At 43.9% G+C, this 19340-nt stretch overlaps 1 protein-coding gene across 8 annotated transcripts in view; it reads right to left on the bottom strand.

The window, feature by feature from the left end:
• Positions 1 to 19340, bottom strand: part of rapgef2b (Rap guanine nucleotide exchange factor 2b) — a 386003-nt gene that overhangs the window by 17485 nt on the left and 349178 nt on the right. For all 8 annotated transcript variants that reach the window (XM_062039897.1, XM_062039899.1, XM_062039900.1 and 5 more), the window contains 2 exons: positions 10020 to 10169; positions 7000 to 7198 (listed from right to left, as the gene is read on the bottom strand). In XM_062039897.1, coding sequence (XP_061895881.1) covers positions 7000 to 7198; positions 10020 to 10169 — 349 coding nt within the window. The remainder of the gene's footprint in view (positions 1 to 6999; positions 7199 to 10019; positions 10170 to 19340) is intronic.

Raw genomic sequence — 19340 nt, 5'->3', positions numbered from 1 at the left:
CTTGAGTGAGGCCCTTTAGCTTGAGTGGGGCCCTTTAGCTTGAGTGGGCCCTTTAGCTTGAGTGGAGCCCTTTAGCTTGAGTGGGGCCCTTTAGCTTGAGTGAGGCCCTTTAGCTTGAGTGGGGCCCTTTAGCTTGAGTGGGGCCCTTTAGCTTGAGTGGGGCCCTTTAGCTTGAGTGGAGCCCTTTAGCTTGAGTGAGGCCCTTTAGCTTGAGTGGGGCCCTTTAGCTTGAGTGGGGCCCTTTAGCTTGAGTGGGGCCCTTTAGCTTGAGTGAGGCCCTTTAGCTTGAGTGGGGCCCTTTAGATTGAGTGAGGCCCTTTAGCTTGAGTGGGGCCCTTTAGATTGAGTGAGGCCCTTTAGCTTGAGTGGGGCCCTTTAGCTTGAGTGGGGCCCTTTAGCTTGAGTGGGGCCCTTTAGCTTGAGTGGGGCCCTTTAGCTTGAGTGGAGCCCTTTAGCTTGAGTGAGGCCCTTTAGCTTGAGTGGGGCCCTTTAGATTGAGTGAGGCCCTTTAGCTTGAGTGGGGCCCTTTAGCTTGAGTGGGGCCCTTTAGCTTGAGTGGGGCCCTTTAGATTGAGTGGGGCCCTTTAGCTTGAGTGGGGCCCTTTAGCTTGAGTGGGGCCCTTTAGCTTGAGTGAGGCCTTTTAGCTTGAGTGAGGCCCTTTAGCTTGAGTGGGGCCCTTTAGCTTGAGTGAGGCCCTTTAGCTTGAGTGGGGCCCTTTAGCTTGAGTGGGGCCCTTTAGCTTGAGTGGGGCCCTTTAGCTTGAGTGGGGCCCTTTAGCTTGAGTGGGGCCCTTTAGCTTGAGTGGGGCCCTTTAGCTTGAGTGGGGCCCTTTAGATTGAGTGAGGCCCTTTAGCTTGAGTGGGGCCCTTTAGCTTGAGTGGGGCCCTTTAGCTTGAGTGAGGCCCTTTAGCTTGAGTGGGGCCCTTTAGATTGAGTGGGGCCCTTTAGCTTGAGTGGGGCCCTTTAGCTTGAGTGAGGCCCTTTAGCTTGAGTGGGGCCCTTTAGCTTGAGTGGGGCCCTTTAGCTTGAGTGGGGCCCTTTAGCTTGAGTGGGGCCCTTTAGCTTGAGTGGGGCCCTTTAGCTTGAGTGAGGCCCTTTAGCTTGAGTGAGGGCCCTTTAGCTTGAGTGGGGCCCTTTAGCTTGAGTGGGGCCCTTTAGCTTGAGTGGGGCCCTTTAGCTTGAGTGGGGCCCTTTAGCTTGAGTGGGGCCCTTTAGCTTGAGTGAGGCCCTTTAGCTTGAGTGAGGCCCTTTAGCTTGAGTGGGGCCCTTTAGCTTGAGTGAGGCCCTTTAGCTTGAGTGGGGCCCTTTAGCTTGAGTGGGGCCCTTTAGCTTGAGTGGGGCCCTTTAGCTTGAGTGGGGCCCTTTAGCTTGAGTGAGGCCCTTTAGCTTGAGTGGGCCCTTTAGCTTGAGTGGGGCCCTTTAGCTTGAGTGAGGGCCCTTTAGCTTGAGTGAGGCCCTTTAGCTTGAGTGAGGCCCTTTAGCTTGAGTGAGGCCCTTTAGCTTGAGTGGAGGCCCTTTAGCTTGAGTGGGGCCCTTTAGCTTGAGTGGGGCCCTTTAGCTTGAGTGGGCCCTTTAGCTTGAGTGAGGCCCTTTAGCTTGAGTGGGGCCCTTTAGCTTGAGTGGGGCCCTTTAGCTTGAGTGGGGCCCTTTAGCTTGAGTGGGGCCCTTTAGCTTGAGTGGGGCCCTTTAGCTTGAGTGAGGCCCTTTAGCTTGAGTGGGGCCCTTTAGCTTGAGTGGGGCCCTTTAGCTTGAGTGGGCCCTTTAGCTTGAGTGGGGCCCTTTAGCTTGAGTGGGCCCTTTAGCTTGAGTGGGCCCTTTAGCTTGAGTGGGGCCCTTTAGCTTGAGTGGGCCCTTTAGCTTGAGTGGAGGCCCTTTAGCTTGAGTGGGGCCCTTTAGCTTGAGTGAGGCCCTTTAGCTTGAGTGGGGCCCTTTAGCTTGAGTGGGCCCTTTAGCTTGAGTGGGGCCCTTTAGCTTGAGTGGGGCCCTTTAGCTTGAGTGGGGCCCTTTAGCTTGAGTGGGCCCTTTAGCTTGAGTGGGGCCCTTTAGCTTGAGTGGGGCCCTTTAGCTTGAGTGGGGCCCTTTAGCTTGAGTGAGGCCCTTTAGCTTGAGTGGGGCCCTTTAGCTTGAGTGGGGCCCTTTAGCTTGAGTGGGGCCCTTTAGCTTGAGTGAGGCCTTTAGCTTGAGTGGGGCCCTTTAGCTTGAGTGGGGCCCTTTAGCTTGAGTGGGCCCTTTAGCTTGAGTGGGGCCCTTTAGCTTGAGTGAGGCCCTTTAGCTTGAGTGAGGCCCTTTAGCTTGAGTGGGCCCTTTAGCTTGAGTGAGGCCCTTTAGCTTGAGTGGGCCCTTTAGCTTGAGTGGGGCCCTTTAGCTTGAGTGGGGCCCTTTAGCTTGAGTGGGCCCTTTAGCTTGAGTGGGGCCCTTTAGCTTGAGTGGGGCCCTTTAGCTTGAGTGGGGCCCTTTAGCTTGAGTGAGGCCCTTTAGCTTGAGTGAGGCCCTTTAGCTTGAGTGGGGCCCTTTAGCTTGAGTGAGGCCCTTTAGCTTGAGTGGGGCCCTTTAGCTTGAGTGGGGCCCTTTAGCTTGAGTGGGGCCCTTTAGCTTGAGTGGGCCCTTTAGCTTGAGTGAGGCCCTTTAGCTTGAGTGAGGCCCTTTAGCTTGAGTGAGGCCCTTTAGCTTGAGTGGGGCCCTTTAGCTTGAGTGGGCCCTTTAGCTTGAGTGAGGCCCTTTAGCTTGAGTGGGGCCCTTTAGCTTGAGTGGGGCCCTTTAGCTTGAGTGAGGCCCTTTAGCTTGAGTGGAGGCCCTTTAGCTTGAGTGGGGCCCTTTAGCTTGAGTGGGGCCCTTTAGCTTGAGTGGGGCCCTTTAGCTTGAGTGGGGCCCTTTAGCTTGAGTGGGCCCTTTAGCTTGAGTGAGGCCCTTTAGCTTGAGTGGGGCCCTTTAGCTTGAGTGGGGCCCTTTAGCTTGAGTGGGGCCCTTTAGCTTGAGTGGGGCCCTTTAGCTTGAGTGGGGCCCTTTAGCTTGAGTGGGGCCCTTTAGCTTGAGTGGAGGCCCTTTAGCTTGAGTGGGGCCCTTTAGCTTGAGTGAGGCCCTTTAGCTTGAGTGGGGCCCTTAGCTTGAGTGAGGCCCTTTAGCTTGAGTGGGGCCCTTTAGCTTGAGTGAGGCCCTTTAGCTTGAGTGGGGCCCTTTAGCTTGAGTGGGCCCTTTAGCTTGAGTGAGGCCCTTTAGCTTGAGTGGAGGCCCTTTAGCTTGAGTGAGGCCCTTTAGCTTGAGTGGGGCCCTTTAGCTTGAGTGAGGCCCTTTAGCTTGAGTGAGGCCCTTTAGCTTGAGTGAGCCCTTTAGCTTGAGTGGGGCCCTTTAGCTTGAGTGGGCCCTTTAGCTTGAGTGGGGCCCTTTAGCTTGAGTGAGGCCCTTTAGCTTGAGTGGGGCCCTTTAGCTTGAGTGGGGCCCTTTAGCTTGAGTGGGGCCCTTTAGCTTGAGTGGGCCCTTTAGCTTGAGTGAGGCCCTTTAGCTTGAGTGGGGCCCTTTAGCTTGAGTGGGGCCCTTTAGCTTGAGTGGGCCCTTTAGCTTGAGTGGGGCCCTTTAGCTTGAGTGGAGGCCCTTTAGCTTGAGTGAGGCCTTTAGCTTGAGTGAGGGCCCTTTAGCTTGAGTGGAGCCCTTTAAGCTTGAGTGGGGCCCTTTAGCTTGAGTGGAGGCCCTTTAGCTTGAGTGGGGCCCTGTAGATTGAGTGAGCCTTTAGACTTGAGTGGGGGCCCTTTAGGCGTGAGTGGGCCCTTTAGCTTGGAGTGAGGCCCTTTAGGGGCCCTTTAGCTTGAGTGGGGCCCTTTAGCTTGAGTGGGGCCCTTTAGCTTGAGTGGGGCCCTTTAGCTTGAGTGGAGCCCTTTAGCTTGAGTGAGGCCCTTTAGCTTGAGTGGGGCCCTTTAGCTTGAGTGGGGCCCTTTAGCTTGAGTGGGGCCCTTTAGCTTGAGTGAGGCCCTTTAGCTTGAGTGGGGCCCTTTAGATTGAGTGAGGCCCTTTAGCTTGAGTGGGGCCCTTTAGATTGAGTGAGGCCCTTTAGCTTGAGTGGGGCCCTTTAGCTTGAGTGGGGCCCTTTAGCTTGAGTGGGGCCCTTTAGCTTGAGTGGGGCCCTTTAGCTTGAGTGGAGCCCTTTAGCTTGAGTGAGGCCCTTTAGCTTGAGTGGGGCCCTTTAGATTGAGTGAGGCCCTTTAGCTTGAGTGGGGCCCTTTAGCTTGAGTGGGGCCCTTTAGCTTGAGTGGGGCCCTTTAGATTGAGTGAGGCCCTTTAGCTTGAGTGGGGCCCTTTAGCTTGAGTGGGGCCCTTTAGCTTGAGTGGGGCCCTTTAGCTTGAGTGGGGCCCTTTAGCTTGAGTGGGGCCCTTTAGCTTGAGTGGGGCCCTTTAGCTTGAGTGAGGCCCTTTAGCTTGAGTGAGGCCCTTTAGCTTGAGTGAGGCCCTTTAGCTTGAGTGGGGCCCTTTAGCTTGAGTGAGGCTCTTTAGCTTGAGTGGGGCCCTTTAGCTTGAGTGGGGCCCTTTAGCTTGAGTGGGGCCCTTTAGCTTGAGTGGGGCCCTTTAGCTTGAGTGAGGCCCTTTAGCTTGAGTGAGGCCCTTTAGCTTGAGTGAGGCCCTTTAGCTTGAGTGGGGCCCTTTAGCTTGAGTGAGGCCCTTTAGCTTGAGTGGGGCCCTTTAGCTTGAGTGGGGCCCTTTAGCTTGAGTGGGGCCCTTTAGCTTGAGTGAGGCCCTTTAGCTTGAGTGAGGCCCTTTAGCTTGAGTGGGACCCTTTAGCTTGAGTGAGGCCCTTTAGCTTGAGTGGGGCCCTTTAGCTTGAGTGGGGCCCTTTAGATTGAGTGAGGCCCTTTAGCTTGAGTGGGGCCCTTTAGCTTGAGTGGGGCCCTTTAGCTTGAGTGAGGCCCTTTAGCTTGAGTGGGGCCCTTTAGATTGAGTGGGGCCCTTTAGCTTGAGTGAGGCCCTTTAGCTTGAGTGGGGCCCTTTAGCTTGAGTGGGGCCCTTTAGCTTGAGTGGGGCCCTTTAGCTTGAGTGGGGCCCTTTAGCTTGAGTGGGGCCCTTTAGCTTGAGTGAGGCCCTTTAGCTTGAGTGAGGCCCTTTAGCTTGAGTGGGGCCCTTTAGCTTGAGTGGGGCCCTTTAGCTTGAGTGGGGCCCTTTAGCTTGAGTGGGGCCCTTTAGCTTGAGTGGGGCCCTTTAGCTTGAGTGAGGCCCTTTAGCTTGAGTGAGGCCCTTTAGCTTGAGTGGGGCCCTTTAGCTTGAGTGGGGCCCTTTAGCTTGAGTGAGGCCCTTTAGCTTGAGTGGGGCCCTTTAGCTTGAGTGGGGCCCTTTAGCTTGAGTGGGGCCCTTTAGCTTGAGTGGGGCCCTTTAGCTTGAGTGAGGCCCTTTAGCTTGAGTGAGGCCCTTTAGCTTGAGTGGGACCCTTTAGCTTGAGTGAGGCCCTTTAGCTTGAGTGAGGCCCTTTAGCTTGAGTGAGGCCCTTTAGCTTGAGTGGAGCCCTTTAGCTTGAGTGAGGCTCTTTAGCTTGAGTGGGGCCCTTTAGCTTGAGTGGGGCCCTTTAGCTTGAGTGGGGCCCTTTAGCTTGAGTGGGGCCCTTTAGCTTGAGTGAGGCCCTTTAGCTTGAGTGAGGCCCTTTAGCTTGAGTGAGGCCCTTTAGCTTGAGTGGGGGCCCTTTAGCTTGAGTGAGGCCCTTTAGCTTGAGTGGGGCCCTTTAGCTTGAGTGGGGCCCTTTAGCTTGAGTGGGGCCCTTTAGCTTGAGTGAGGCCCTTTAGCTTGAGTGAGGCCCTTTAGCTTGAGTGGGACCCTTTAGCTTGAGTGAGGCCCTTTAGCTTGAGTGGGGCCCTTTAGCTTGAGTGGGGCCCTTTAGCTTGAGTGGGGCCCTTTAGCTTGAGTGAGGCCCTTTAGCTTGAGTGAGGCCCTTTAGCTTGAGTGAGGCCCTTTAGCTTGAGTGGAGCCCTTTAGCTTGAGTGAGGCTCTTTAGCTTGAGTGGGGCCCTTTAGCTTGAGTGGGGCCCTTTAGCTTGAGTGGGGCCCTTTAGCTTGAGTGGGGCCCTTTAGCTTGAGTGAGGCCCTTTAGCTTGAGTGAGGCCCTTTAGCTTGAGTGGGACCCTTTAGCTTGAGTGAGGCCCTTTAGCTTGAGTGGGGCCCTTTAGCTTGAGTGAGGCCCTTTAGCTTGAGTGAGGCCCTTTAGCTTGAGTGAGGCCCTTTAGCTTGAGTGAGGCCCTTTAGCTTGAGTGGGACCCTTTAGCTTGAGTGGGACCCTTTAGCTTGAGTGGGGCCCTTTAGCTTGAGTGGGGCCCTTTAGCTTGAGTGAGGCCCTTTAGCTTGAGTGAGGCCCTTTAGCTTGAGTGGGGCCCTTTAGCTTGAGTGGGGCCCTTTAGCTTGAGTGGGGCCCTTTAGCTTGAGTGGGGCCCTTTAGCTTGAGTGGGGCCCTTTAGCTTGAGTGGGGCCCTTTAGCTTGCCCAAGATCTTTAGTTGGATTTTCATTTGTAAAACTCACTGCTCAAAAAATATCAATAAAATGAAATCAATGTTTTTGTGAAATGATTAAGGCTCCAATTACTTCAAATCAAATATTCCAACTTGAAAATGTTTGGGGGGGGGAAAGTGTACCCTGACTTCCGCCCAAGTGCAGCTGGGGTAGGCTCCAGCACACCCCAAGAGGGACACAAATAGATGGATGGAAAAATATTGCATAATTAGTGCCTTTGCCATAAAAAACTCAAGTTTGGGGAAAAATGGTCCAAAAACTTAAAAACTAATAATAAATGTATATCGACAAATAGACCTGAAGTTCATACAGTTATTTAAGTATTGAATTAAAAAATAATTAAAAATAAATAATTTATGGCTTTTTATTGACAGACCTTTCTGACTTGAGAAGCCCTCAAGGTTTACATTTTTTTTGAAGATGAAACATCAAAAATGGCCTTCGCTGGTATTGATTTGTCAGTGTGCCGCCCTCAGTGAAAAAAGACACCTTTGCTTAGAAGGTTCCGGTGTAACGTGACTTACCCCAGGCTGTACTGGTCAGGGTCGGTGGTGGCTCGTCGTTCTAGCCGCGCTCCCACGTGCGAATCCCCGACTCCGCCCGAGTGTCGCAGCCTCCTCTCGTCGTGGGCCATGTCGAAGGACAAGTTGCTGAGCAGGCTGGAGCGCGACGAGATCTCGCTGTGACCCGAGTCCGAGTAGGCGTCGCCCATGCGGTTGTAACCTGGACCAGGCGACAGGAGGATTTAGAGCCTACACACACCAGACCCTCAGTTTCCCTTTCTTTGCCAAAATTGGAAGGGGTGGGCCGGGCCGTAGACGGCACAATTGGAAGGGGTGGGCCGGGCCGTAGACGGCACAATTGGAAGGGGTGGGCCGGGCCGTAGACGGCACAATTGGAAGGGGTGGGCCGGGCCGTAGACGGCACAATTGGAAGGGGTGGGCCGGGCCGTAGACGGCACAATTAGAAAGGGGTGGGCCGGGCCGTAGACGGCACAATTGGAAGGGGTGGGCCGGGCCGTAGACGGCACAATTAGAAAGGGGTGGGCCGGGCCGTAGACGGCACAATTGGAAGGGGTGGGCCGGGCCGTAGACGGCACAATTGGAAGGGGTGGGCCGGGCCGTAGACGGCACAATTGGAAGGGGTGGGCCGGGCCGTAGACGGCACAATTAGAAAGGGGTGGGCCGGGCCGTAGACGGCACAATTGGAAGGGGTGGGCCGGGCCGTAGACGGCACAATTGGAAGGGGTGGGCCGGGCCGTAGACGGCACAATTCAAAGCACACACACAACGTTGGCAAGTTCTTCATGATAACTGACATTGCATCGTACAAACAAAACACAAATACTCAAAATAATGAATCCCGGTACACTCACTCACTTAATCTCAAATCCACGTGTAATAACCTGGAGTCATTTAAACAATGCCATCGTCACCAAATCTAAAAAAAAAAATTATTGAACGAGCAGTTGACTCAGAGAAAATGCATACAAATATTGATTAAAAAATGATATCCATCCATCCATCCATCCATCCATCCATCCATCCATCCATCCATCCATCCATCCATCCATCCTCAACCGCTTATCCGGAATGGGGTCGCGGGGACAACAGCTCCAGCAGACTTCCCTCTCCAGAGCAACATTAGCGACTTCCTCCTGGGGAATCCCCAAGCGTTCCCAGGCCAGAGAGGAGATGTAATCCCCCCATCTGGTCCTTGGCCTGCCGTGGGGTCTCCTCCCAGTGGGACGTGCAAGGAGGACCTCCCTAGGGAGACGCTGGTGAGGCATCCGCACGAGATACCCGAACCACCTAAGCTGGCTCCTTTCCAAGCGAAGGAGCAGCGGCTCTACTCCGAGTCTCTCTCGGGTGACTGAACTTCTCACCCTATCTCTAAGGGAGATGCCAGCCACCCTTCTGAGGAAACTCATTTCGGCCGCTTGTATCCGCGATCTTATTCTTTCGGTCATGACCCACACTTCATGACCGTAGGTGAGAGTAGGAATGTAGATAGCTCGGTAGACCGAGAGCTTTGCCTTCTGGCTCAGCTCTGGTTTGGTCCCAACAGTGCGGCAGAGAGACTGCAATACTGCCCCAGCTGCTCCGATTCTCCGCCTGATTTCCTTCTCCATCTTTCCCTCACTCGTGAACAAGACCCCGAGATACTTCAACTCCTCCACCTGGGACAGAGTCCTGTCCTCTACCTGGACTGCACAAACCATCGGTTTCTTGCTGAGAATCATGGCCTCAGATTTGGAGATTCTGATCCTCATTCCAGCCGCTGAACACTCGGCTGCGGACCGATCCAGTGAGAGCTGAAGGTCACGAACCGAAGGTGCCATCAGGACCACATCATCTGCAAACAGCAGTGACGCAACCTTTAGCCCCCCGAGATGTATACCCTCTCCGCCATGGCCACGACCCTGCCTAAAAAATCCTGTCCATGAAAATCACAAACAGGATAGGTGACAGAGCGCAGCCCTGGCGGAGACCAACCCCCACTGGAAAGGGATCTGACTTGCATCCAAGCACCCGGACACAACTCTCGCTTTGGTTGTACAGAGATTGGATGGCCCTCAGCAGGGTTCCCCTCACTCCGTACTCCCTCAGCACCTCCCACAAGATCTCCCGGGGGACCCGGTCATACGCCTTCTCCAAATCCACAAAACACATGTAGACTGGATAGGCATACTCCCAGGCCTTCTCCAGGATTCCCGCAAGAGTAAAGAGCTGGTCAGTTGTTCCACGACCAGGACGGAATCCACATTGCTCCTCTGAGGTTCGACCATCGGCCGGACCCTCCTTTCCAGTACCTTGGCGTAAACTTTCCCAGGGAGGCTGAGTAGTGTGATACCCCTGTAATTAGCACACACCCTCTGGTCCCCCTTTTTGAAAAGGGGAACCACCACCCCAGTCTGCCACTCCCTCTGCACTGTCCCAGACTTCCACGCAATGTTGAAAAGGCGTATCAACCAAGACAGCCCATCAACACCCAGAGCCTTCAGCATTTCTGGACCGATCTCGTCAACCCCCGGAGCTTTGCCACTGTGGAGTTGTCTAACTACCTTAGTGACTTCACTCCGAGAGATCGACGTCGATCCCCCATCATCCTCAGGCTCTGCTCCTATCAGGGAGGGTGTGTCTGATGTATTTGGGTTCAGGAGTTCCTCAAAGTGCTCTTTCCAACGCCCGACGACTTCCTCACTTGAAGTCAGCAAAGTCCCATCCTTGCCGTACACAGCTTGGATGGTTCCCTGCTTCCCCCTCCTGAGGTGCCGTATGGTCTTCCAGAACAGCTTTGGTGCCGCCCGATAGTCCATACATAAACATATACATATATGCTTTATACATTATATATAGGTTAATTTAAATGATAAAACTAATACATCAACCGTCATTATTGATGATGAATCCAAATTCAAGTGTGAATAATCTTTAGTATTCACGCAATAAAATGATGCCTTAATTGTGCAGTGCACAACATCAGCCACTAGGAGGCACGAGTGGAATGGAGGAGGAAAAAGGGATTACTGGTGGAGGATTACCCTTCTTGGGCGAGTTTTGGGGGGAGGTGGGCGGCGAGGAGAGCTGAGAGGAGGCGTTAGACGTCGTGTCCTCTGGATGCCTCCGATGCCTCTCGCTGGCCTCCTCCGACAGAGACAGGATCTTCTTCAGCGACTGAGGAGAACTGGTTCCTGTCGGCCACAGACAAACCAGCACAATTAGCGGGGGATGGGAGCGGGGGATGGGTGTGACACCACTGCCGCTGGTTTGCCTTTGGGGACATTGGATGCTAAACTTCTATGCTTGGAATTATGCGGATGCCAGACAGACTCTAGGGGGCAGCACTGGCATACAGCAAGTCAGAGTGAAGTGAATATGTCAACAGTTAGAATTACAATTAATGGAATTATATTTACAGAAATAATTATGCTAAAACAATAGTCAGAGTGAAGTGAATATATCAACAGTTAGAATTACAATTAATGGAATTATATTTACAGAAATAATTATGCTAAAACAATATAGTAAAACATTTATAATCATGATCATGACTGTTATTACTATTCTAATGTGTTGTCTTAATCACTATTAGATTTTAATAAATCACAGTCACAAGGTGAACTACTTCTAATTATTAATTGTCCATCCCTCCATTTTCTACTGCTTGTCCTTAACTACCGTATGTTTCGGACTATAAGGCGCACTTAAAATCATTTCATTTTCTCAAAAATCGACAGTGCGCCTTATGTGTTTAGCGACCTCGAAGCATTTTTATTTGGTACATGGTGTAATGATAAGTGCGACCAGTAGATGGCACTCACACACAAGAGATACATGTGGACTGCAGGTTGACGCCTGTTCAATAAATGACGCTAGCAAGCCACACCAAAACTTTGATGTTTCATTGAGAATATGGAACATTACACACGGCGCTCAAAACACTGTCAAAATGTTTTAGTACGACTTTGGTAAGCTACGAAGCCACACCACTTGATGGAAGACAATATTACAGCCACCGTAGTCATGGTGTGTGTAAGGACCCCAAAATGGCACCTATTAGGAGACATATTACCCGGCATTTTGTTTCTTACCTATTATACAAAACCTATTGGTAACTGATGGTGTATTTGGGATCTGCATGAGCAGGGGTCCCCAACCTTTTTTGCACCACGGACCAATTTAATGTAGGCATTATTTCCAGGGACTTGTGCCACATAAATACAGCAAAAACAAGTGCATGAAAAATACAAGTCACTGTAATGCTGAATTAGTGGGAGCTCTGGGCCTGTTTCTTTGTAATGGGCCTGTTTCTTTGTAATGGGCCTGTTTCTTTGTAGTGGGCCTGTTTCTTTGTAATGGGCCTGTTTCTTTGTAATGGGCCTGTTTCTTTGTAGTGGGCCTGTTTCTTTGTAATGGGCCTGTTTCTTTGTAATGGGCCTGTTTCTTTGTAATGGGCCTGTTTCTTTGCAATGTTACCATCAAGCTGCTGTGAAAATTAGCCTTTGGCTACAGTCTGTCACATTTACATGTTCATTAATGTGCTTTGTATCATGTCACAAAGTTATAACAAATGGAAACTTCCTATGAGGAGTTGTATTTGACATCTATAAACAAGCTTAGTATTTGACATCTATAAACAAGCTTAGTATTTGACATCTATAAACAAGCTTAGTATTTGACATCTATAAACAAGCTTAGTATTTGACATCTATAAACAAGCTTAGTATTTGACATCTATAAACAAGCTTAGTATTTGACATCTATAAACAAGCTTAGTATTTGACATCTATAAACAAGCTTAGTATTTGACATCTATAAACAAGCTTAGTATTTGACATCTATAAACAAGCTTAGTATTTGACATCTATAAACAAGCTTAGTATTTGACATCTATAAACAAGCTTAGTATTTGACATCTATAAACAAGCTTAGTATTTGACATCTATAAACAAGCTTAGTATTTGACATCTATAAACAAGCTTAGTATTTGACATCTATAAACAAGCTTAGTATTTGACATCTATAAACAAGCTTAGTATTTTGCATCTATAAACAAGCTTAGTATTTGACATCTATAAACAAGCTTAGTATTGGACATCTTTAAACTAGCTTAGTATTTGACATCTATAAACAAGTTTAGTATTTTGCATGTATAAACAAGCTTAGTATTTGACATCTATAAACAAGCTTAGTATTTGACATCTATAAACAAGCTTAGTATTTTGCATGTATAAACAAGCTTAGTATTTGACATCTATAAACAAGCTTAGTATTTGACATCTATAAACAAGCTTAGTATTTTGCATGTATAAACAAGCTTAGTATTTGACATCTATAAACACGCTTAGTATTTTGCATGTATAAACAAGCTTATCGGTGCAACTAGTGGACATGCCAAAGTTAAGTCGGAGAAAATGCAGTCATTTTCTAAATTATTGAATGTTTCTCTGCGGCCCGGTAGCAAATGCGTGACGGACCGGTACTGGTGGTTGGGACCACTGTGCATGAGTCCCTAAAATGTGTGTGCATCTGCCATTATAGTCCGCGCTGTAGTCAATAAGCTTCTTCTTTGTCTCTATCTTCTTGTTATGTGACATTCACCCTCCACTGTTGCCACTTCTAATATAAAGTAGTGTACAGTTCTTACTTCTATACGTCAGTAGACTAGCACTAAAAACTACCGGTGCACTAAAAATGATGGGGAGAAGACGCTGTCAAAGTGGAGGCACGTCAATAAGAGCGCCCACAAAATGGTGCATCCTGAAGAGACTGTCAGAAAGTGACTTGAAGATGATGAGTAAAACATCATCTATGCAACATTTTGAGCAAAGAACCAGCATTACATAGGGGTGTAACGGTACGTGTATTTGTATTGAATTGTTTTGGTACGGGGGTTCCGGTTCGGGGATGTACCGAACGAGTTTCCACACGGACATATTAAGTAGCGTAACGCACGTTGTGTAAACAATGCACACCGAGGCACAACACACGGCATGCTAGCAGCTAACGGGCTAGGATAGACTGACCATACGTCCTCTTTTCACCGGACATGTCCTCTTTTGCGGAGCTGTCAGGGCAGAGTTTCTTAAATGCCTCAAATGTCCGGCATTTTGAGTTAGGGTTGCATGTATTTTCAATGTACGTTCAGGGTTAAGAAGGGGTTAAAAAACAAAACGCGCAGCAGCTTTGGTGAGGGAGGGGCAGAGACAGAGAGAGAGAGAGAGAGAGAGAGAGTTATGATAAACGTCGCCAGGCTCTGCTTTTTATCCATAGATTTATCACATTTAATGTTTCATTATGTATAACAGGGGTGTCAAAAGTGTGCCCCGGTGGCCATTTGCGGCCCACAGCTAATGTTTTAAAGGCCCACGGCACATTCTAAAAATATTATTAAAATAAACAAAAACATAACAAAAGTGAAATAAAAAAGCTTAAAGGTTAAATGTCATTTAGAAAAAGTTGCAATGTTGACTAATAAAACAAAGCTGTTTTTTTCTTTCAAACTGTCATTGCTCAAAACATAATATTGAATCAAAATCAATGTTATTATGAATTATTGACCTATCCAAGGTTCCCATTACTTCACATCAAATATTACACTAAGAAAAATATTTTTGGTGGAAGATTTTGCAAATTTGGTAAATAAATAACCCAAAAATTTATATTTTGTTTTCTTACTGTACCGAAAATGAACCGAACCGTGACCTCGAAACCGAGGTACGTACCGAACCGACATTTTTGTGTACCGTTACACCTCTTTTCTTTCTTTCTTTAGTTTATTTCGAACATGAACACACTTACAGTATAATACATCACACAATTTCATATCATTTCATTACCATTACATGTTATGTACACCACAAGGAAGTCTTTTACATTGAGGAAAAAAATGATAATAATAATATGACTCCTTTAATGCGCCTTATAATCCGGTGCACCTTTTGTATGAAAATAACCTGACTAGCCCCGTTCATCGGCAGTGCGCCTTATAATCCTGTGCGCCCTACGGTACCGTATTTTTACGACTATGAGTCGCAGTTTTTTTTCATAGTTTGGTGTGACTTATACTCAGGAGCGACTTATGTGTGTTATGATGAACACATTAGCGTAAAATATCCAATAATATTATTGATGTAAGAGACTAGACGTATAAGTAATATTATTGATGTCATTGACGTAAGAGACTAGACGTATAAGTAATATTATTGATGTCATTCACGTAAGAGACTAGACGTATAAGTAATATTATTGATGTCATTGACGTAAGAGACTAGACGTATAAATAATATTATTGATGTCATTCACGTAAGAGACTAGACGTATAAATAATATTATTGATGTCATTGACGTAAGAGACTAGACGTATAAGTAATATTATTGATGTCATTGACGTAAGAGACTAGACGTATAAATAATATTATTGATGTCATTCACGTAAGAGACTAGACGTATAAGTAATATTATTGATGTCATTGACGTAAGAGACTAGACGTATAAGTAATATTATTGATGTCATTGACGTAAGAGACTAGACGTATAAGTAATATTATTGATGTCATTGACGTAAGAGACTAGACGTATAAATAATATTATTGATGTCATTCACGTAAGAGACTAGACGTATAAATAATATTATTGATGTCATTGACGTAAGAGACTAGACGTATAAATAATATTATTGATGTCATTCACGTAAGAGACTAGACGTATAAATAATATTATTGATGTCATTCACGTAAGAGACTAGACGTATAAATAATATTATTGATGTCATTGACGTAAGAGACTAGACGTATAAGTAATATTATTGATGTCATTGACGTAAGAGACTAGACGTATAAGTAATATTATTGATGTCATTGACGTAAGAGACTAGACGTATAAGTAATATTATTGATGTCATTGACGTAAGAGACTAGACGTATAAATAATATTATTGATGTCATTGACGTAAGAGACTAGACGTATAAGTAATATTATTGATGTCATTCACGTAAGAGACTAGACGTATAAGTAATATTATTGATGTCATTGACGTAAGAGACTAGACGTATAAATAATATTATTGATGTCATTCACGTAAGAGACTAGACGTATAAATAATATTATTGATGTCATTCACGTAAGAGACTAGACGTATAAATAATATTATTGATGTCATTCACGTAAGAGACTAGACGTATAAATAATATTATTGATGTCATTGACGTAAGAGACTAGACGTATAAATAATATTATTGATGTCATTCACGTAAGAGACTAGACGTATAAATAATATTATTGATGTCATTCACGTAAGAGACTAGACGTATAAATAATATTATTGATGTCATTGACGTAAGAGACTAGACGTATAAATAATATTATTGATGTCATTCACGTAAGAGATTAGACGTATAAATAATATTATTGATGTCATTGACGTAAGAGACTAGACGTATAAGTAATATTATTGATGTCATTCACGTAAGAGACTAGACGTATAAATAATATTATTGATGTCATTGACGTAAGAGACTAGACGTATAAATAATATTATTGATGTCATTGACGTAAGAGACTAGACGTATAAATAATATTATTGATGTCATTCACGTAAGAGACTAGACGTATAAATAATATTATTGATGTCATTGACGTAAGAGACTAGACGTATAAGTAATATTATTGATGTCATTGACGTAAGAGACTAGACGTATAAGTAATATTATTGATGTCATTGACGTAAGAGACTAGACGTATAAGTAATATTATTGATGTCATTGACGTAAGAGACTAGACGTATAAGTAATATTATTGATGTCATTGACGTAAGAGACTAGACGTATAAGTAATATTATTGATGTCATTGACGTAAGAGACTAGACGTATAAATAATATTATTGATGTCATTGACGTAAGAGACTAGACGTATAAGTAATATTATTGATGTCATTCACGTAAGAGACTAGACGTATAAGTAATATTATTGATGTCATTGACGTAAGAGACTAGACGTATAAATAATATTATTGATGTCATTCACGTAAGAGACTAGACGTATAAATAATATTATTGATGTCATTCACGTAAGAGACTAGACGTATAAATAATATTATTGATGTCATTGACGTAAGAGACTAGACGTATAAATAATATTATTGATGTCATTCACGTAAGAGACTAGACGTATAAGTAATATTATTGATGTCATTGACGTAAGAGACTAGACGTATAAGTAATATTATTGATGTCATTGACGTAAGAGACTAGACGTATAAATAATATTATTGATGTCATTCACGTAAGAGACTAGACGTATAAATAATATTATTGATGTCATTGACGTAAGAGACTAGACGTATAAATAATATTATTGATGTCATTCACGTAAGAGACTAGACGTATAAATAATATTATTGATGTCATTCACGTAAGAGACTAGACGTATAAATAATATTATTGATGTCATTGACGTAAGAGACTAGACGTATAAATAATATTATTGATGTCATTCACGTAAGAGACTAGACGTATAAATAATATTATTGATGTCATTCACGTAAGAGACTAGACGTATAAATAATATTATTGATGTCATTCACGTAAGAGACTAGACGTATAAGTAATATTATTGATGTCATTCACGTAAGAGACTAGACGTATAAATAATATTATTGATGTCATTGATGTAAGAGACTAGATCTATAAATAATATTATTGATGTCATTGACGTAAGAGACTAGACGTATAAGTAATATTATTGATGTCATTGACGTAAGAGACTAGACGTATAAATAATATTATTGATGTCATTCATGTAAGAGACTAGACGTATAAATAATATTATTGATGTCATTCACGTAAGAGACTAGACGTATAAGTAGAATTGATGTCATTCACGTAAGAGACTAGACGTATAAATAATATTATTGATGTCATTGATGTAAGAGACTAGATCTATAAATAATATTATTGATGTCATTGACGTAAGAGACTAGACGTATAAGTAATATTATTGATGTCATTGACGTAAGAGACTAGACGTATAAATAATATTATTGATGTCATTCATGTAAGAGACTAGACGTATAAATAATATTATTGATGTCATTGACGTAAGAGACTAGACGTATAAGTAATATTATTGATGTCATTCACGTAAGAGACTAGACGTATAAATAATATTATTGATGTCATTGACGTAAGAGACTAGACGTATAAGTAATATTATTGATGTCATTGACGTAAGAGACTAGACGTATAAATAATATTATTGATGTCATTCACGTAAGAGACCAGACGTATAAATAATATTATTGATGTCATTGACGTAAGAGACTAGACGTATAAGTAATATTATTGATGTCATTGACGTAAGAGACTAGACGTATAAGTAATATTATTGATGTCATTCACGTGAGAGACTAGACGTATAAATAATATTATTGATGTCATTGACGTAAGAGACTAGACGTATAAATAACATTATTGATGTCATTGACGTAAGAGACTAGACGTATAAGTAATATTATTGATGTCATTGACGTAAGAGACTAGACGTATAAGTAATATTATTGATGTCATTGACGTAAGAGACTAGACGTATAAGTAATATTATTGATGTCATTGACGTAAGAGACTAGACGTATAAGTAATATTATTGATGTCATTCACGTAAGAGACTAGACGTATAAGTAATATTATTGATGTCATTCACGTAAGAGACTAGACGTATAAATAATATTATTGATGTCATTGACGTAAGAGACTAGACGTATAAATAATATTATTGATGTCATTGACGTAAGAGACTAGACGTATAAGTAATATTATTGATGTCATTGACGTAAGAGACTAGACGTATAAGTAATATTATTGATGTCATTGACGTAAGAGACTAGACGTATAAGTAATATTATTGATGTCATTGACGTAAGAGACTAGACGTATAAGTAATATTATTGATGTCATTGACGTAAGAGACTAGACGTATAAGTAATATTATTGATGTCATTGACGTAAGAGACTAGACGTATAAGTAATATTATTGAAGTCATTCACGTAAGAGACTAGACGTATAAATAATATTATTGATGTCATTGACGTATGAGACTAGACGTATAAGTAATATTATTGATGTCATTGACGTAAGAGACTAGACGTATAAGTAATATTATTGATGTCATTCACGTAAGAGACTAGACGTATAAGTAATATTATTGATGTCATTCACGTAAGAGACTAGACGTATAAATAATATTATTGATGTCATTGACGTAAGAGACTAGACGTATAAATAATATTATTGATGTCATTCACGTAAGAGACTAGACGTATAAATAATATTATTGATGTCATTCACGTAAGAGACTAGACGTATAAATAATATTATTGATGTCATTGACGTAAGAGACTAGACGTATAAATGATATTATTGATGTCATTCACGTAAGAGACTAGACGTATAAATAATATTATTGATGTCATTCACGTAAGAGACTAGACGTATAAATAATATTATTGATGTCATTGACGTAAGAGACTAGACGTATAAGTAATATTATTGATGTCATTGACGTAAGAGACTAGACGTATAAGTAATATTATTGATGTCATTGACGTAAGAGACTAGACGTATAAGTAATATTATTGATGTCATTGACGTAAGAGACTAGACGTATAAATAATATTATTGATGTCATTCACGTAAGAGACTAGACGTATAAATAATATTATTGATGTCATTGACGTAAGAGACTAGACGTATAAGTAATATTATTGATGTCATTGACGTAAGAGACTAGACGTATAAGTAATATTATTTATGTCATTCACGTAAGAGACTAGACGTATAGATAATATTATTGATGTCGTTGACGTAAGAGACTAGACGTATAAATAATATTATTGATGTCATTGACGTAAGAGACTAGACGTATAAGTAATATTATTGATGTCATTGACGTAAGAGACTAGACGTATAAATAATATTATTGATGTCATTGACGTAAGAGACTAGACGTATAAATAATATTATTGATGTCATTGACGTAAGAGACTAGACGTATAAAGTAATATTATTGATGTCATTGACGTAAGAGACTAGACGTATAAGTAATATTATTGATGTCATTGACGTAAGAGACTAGACGTATAAGTAATATTATTGATGTCATTGACGTAAGAGACTAGACGTATAAGTAATATTATTGATGTCATTGACGTAAGAGACTAGACGTATAAGTAATATTATTGATGTCATTGACGTAAGAGACTAGACGTATAAGTAATATTATTGATGTCATTCGACGTAAGAGACTAGACGTATAAATAATATTATTGATGTCATTGACGTATGAGACTAGACGTATAAGTAATAT

Source organism: Entelurus aequoreus, linkage group LG28 (assembly GCF_033978785.1).
Source record: "Entelurus aequoreus isolate RoL-2023_Sb linkage group LG28, RoL_Eaeq_v1.1, whole genome shotgun sequence".
In the NCBI taxonomy this organism is placed as follows: domain Eukaryota; kingdom Metazoa; phylum Chordata; class Actinopteri; order Syngnathiformes; family Syngnathidae; genus Entelurus; species Entelurus aequoreus.
The sequence above is the reverse complement of the archived record's forward strand: the minus strand, read 5'-3'. Positions and strand labels throughout refer to the sequence as shown.